Source organism: Dendrobates tinctorius, unplaced genomic scaffold (assembly GCF_039654945.1).
Source record: "Dendrobates tinctorius isolate UK_male_01 unplaced genomic scaffold, ASM3965494v1 ptg000093l, whole genome shotgun sequence".
Lineage (NCBI taxonomy): Eukaryota > Metazoa > Chordata > Amphibia > Anura > Dendrobatidae > Dendrobates > Dendrobates tinctorius.
The window spans coordinates 8,987,501-8,989,518 of NW_027361761.1; the positions used below are offsets into that span (position 1 = coordinate 8,987,501).

The 2,018-nt window shown below is 38.6% G+C and overlaps 1 protein-coding gene across 1 annotated transcript in view; it reads right to left on the reverse strand.

Moving 5' to 3' along the window:
- Nucleotides 1–502, reverse strand: part of TFAP2D (transcription factor AP-2 delta) — a 68,774-nt gene extending 68,272 nt beyond the window's left edge. The window contains exon 1 of the mRNA XM_073586627.1: nucleotides 305–502. Coding sequence (XP_073442728.1) covers nucleotides 305–343 — 39 coding nt within the window. The 5' untranslated portion in view covers nucleotides 344–502. The remainder of the gene's footprint in view (nucleotides 1–304) is intronic.
- Nucleotides 503–2,018: the final 1,516 nt, after the last annotated feature.

Sequence of the window (2,018 nt, forward strand, 5' to 3'; positions counted from 1 at the left end):
TTGGAGATGATCACTGGGAGATAGAAGCATTGCCCCCCTATGCTTGTAGCGCTTTATCAGGGATTATTTTCTTCCCCTACTTTTTTTTTCGTTATAACAACTGTTGTATTGCAGAATGCCATTCCAGACGACAGATGTCATAACGAATTTCCTTCCATCTCCTTCTTCTGTAACTTTTTTTTTTTTTTTTTGTGGAGAAGCCATATAATTCATTGACTAGAAGGATTAAAAAGTGGGGGGTTAGAGTCATAATAAACATATAATAGCTGGCATATAAAAACAAAAAAAAAAAGATAAAATATACCTCTGAGTCATGAACCAGTCCTGGGAATGAAGTTGACATATTTGCCTTTTCTTTCTTCTCTAGATAATATCTTAGAAATAGAATTAGCTTCTCCTATAAGAATCCTTCTCCTGTTAGGTTTTCCAGCAGGTAATGCAGGGCTTGCAGAGGAGCACCAGATCAGACCTTCTTTTTTTTCGCCTACTCTCCCCTCCAAAAGCTGCAGGAGAAAAAAAAATTTCCCCTCTGCTCAAAACCAGCTCCCTGGATCAGATTTTGTAGTTGCTGGATAATTCTTTAGCTGATGTCGTAGGTCCCTTGGCAATATAGAAGTTTTGAAAATTAAGCATCAGCAGTGAGAAATGGGAGGACAATAGATAGAGCAGCTTCATCCCAAGAGACAAGGAATAAATATTGTATCTTCCCCTAATAGGGATCTCTGGGATCTTTCGACATTTTATCCATTTCTTTCTAATCTTTTTTTTTTTTTGCTGCTTAGGTTTATTCTATTTTATTGCATTTTATTATGAATTTTAGGATTATTTTTTTCTTCTTAGATTATTGGGTTAAAGAAAAAAAAATCCATCCAAGACCCTGTTAGAAAAATATAATAACGTCGAAGCCGAATCTAGGGTGTAAGAACAATAGGAAACGGAATCTAGCGATATTTGTAAATAGAGCGAGTGATAAATCCAAATATTGACACAAGTCCGATAATAATGGGAAGAAATCGATTGTTTTATGCCTTGTTTATGCGAACTAACGGCTGCAGAAGAGACCGAATGTATCGTTTCGAATCGAGTTCGAATGGAACGCGGCGGATTTTGATACATTTTGATACATCGTTCGATTTCTATTTTCTTTTTTTACACAAAGCAAACAGGTTGGCAATACAATGTAAAGGGGCAAATGTAAGGAAGTAGACCAAGGAATCTGGGCAGCAATTGCCTGTGTGGATTGTGATAATAGACCACTCCTCAGAAGTGGAGACACAGCCGCAAGACATTAAGAAGTGAGACTGTTTTTTTTTTTTAATTGGGAGTTAATGTGGTCTCGCTTTCAAGTGTTAAAAAATGAGGAAGGTGTCTTAATAAGGGGCCCGCAGGCAAACAAAAGACGAGCTGGAAAAAGGGGGTCATGGTTTAAGTGAGGGTTGGCTAGACTCTTAAAAAAAAATGTCTTAAGGAGGAGCTGTCATTCAAGTGCCTCTTCTTAATGGACAAAGGCACACGCCTAGAAGCCCAAAAAGGCTCATTGTGTGAAATGGAAAAAGTGCACCTCAGTAGCCCTCATAGGGGTCAACAGCAAAAAAAAGCCACGATCTACGTGTTATTAGCAGCCTCATCAAGCCAATGTGCTCCATTTCACTTCATCAAATAAAACACAAGGAGGAGGAGGAGGAAAAGGAGGAACAGGAGGAGGAGGAGGAGGTCTGAGGAGGGAAGAGCACCATGAATGGAAAGAAGAAGGAGGAGCAGAAGACAAGACTGCAAGCAACTTCTGTGCTTCAACACACACACAGAGAAAATAAAAATACTATGTACAAAATGGAATATGGAGAAGATGCTTGGATTGGATGGAGGCTTTTCTTAAGGAGGATGAAGAACATTTATCAACATCTGGTTTCTTTGTTGGTATGGCCTCCTATAGGTGCAGGAGTTGTCTTACAAACTAATGTGTTTGTGCCAAGTTTCAATAAACTATTGTAAGGGTGATGATGATATATGTAAAATGT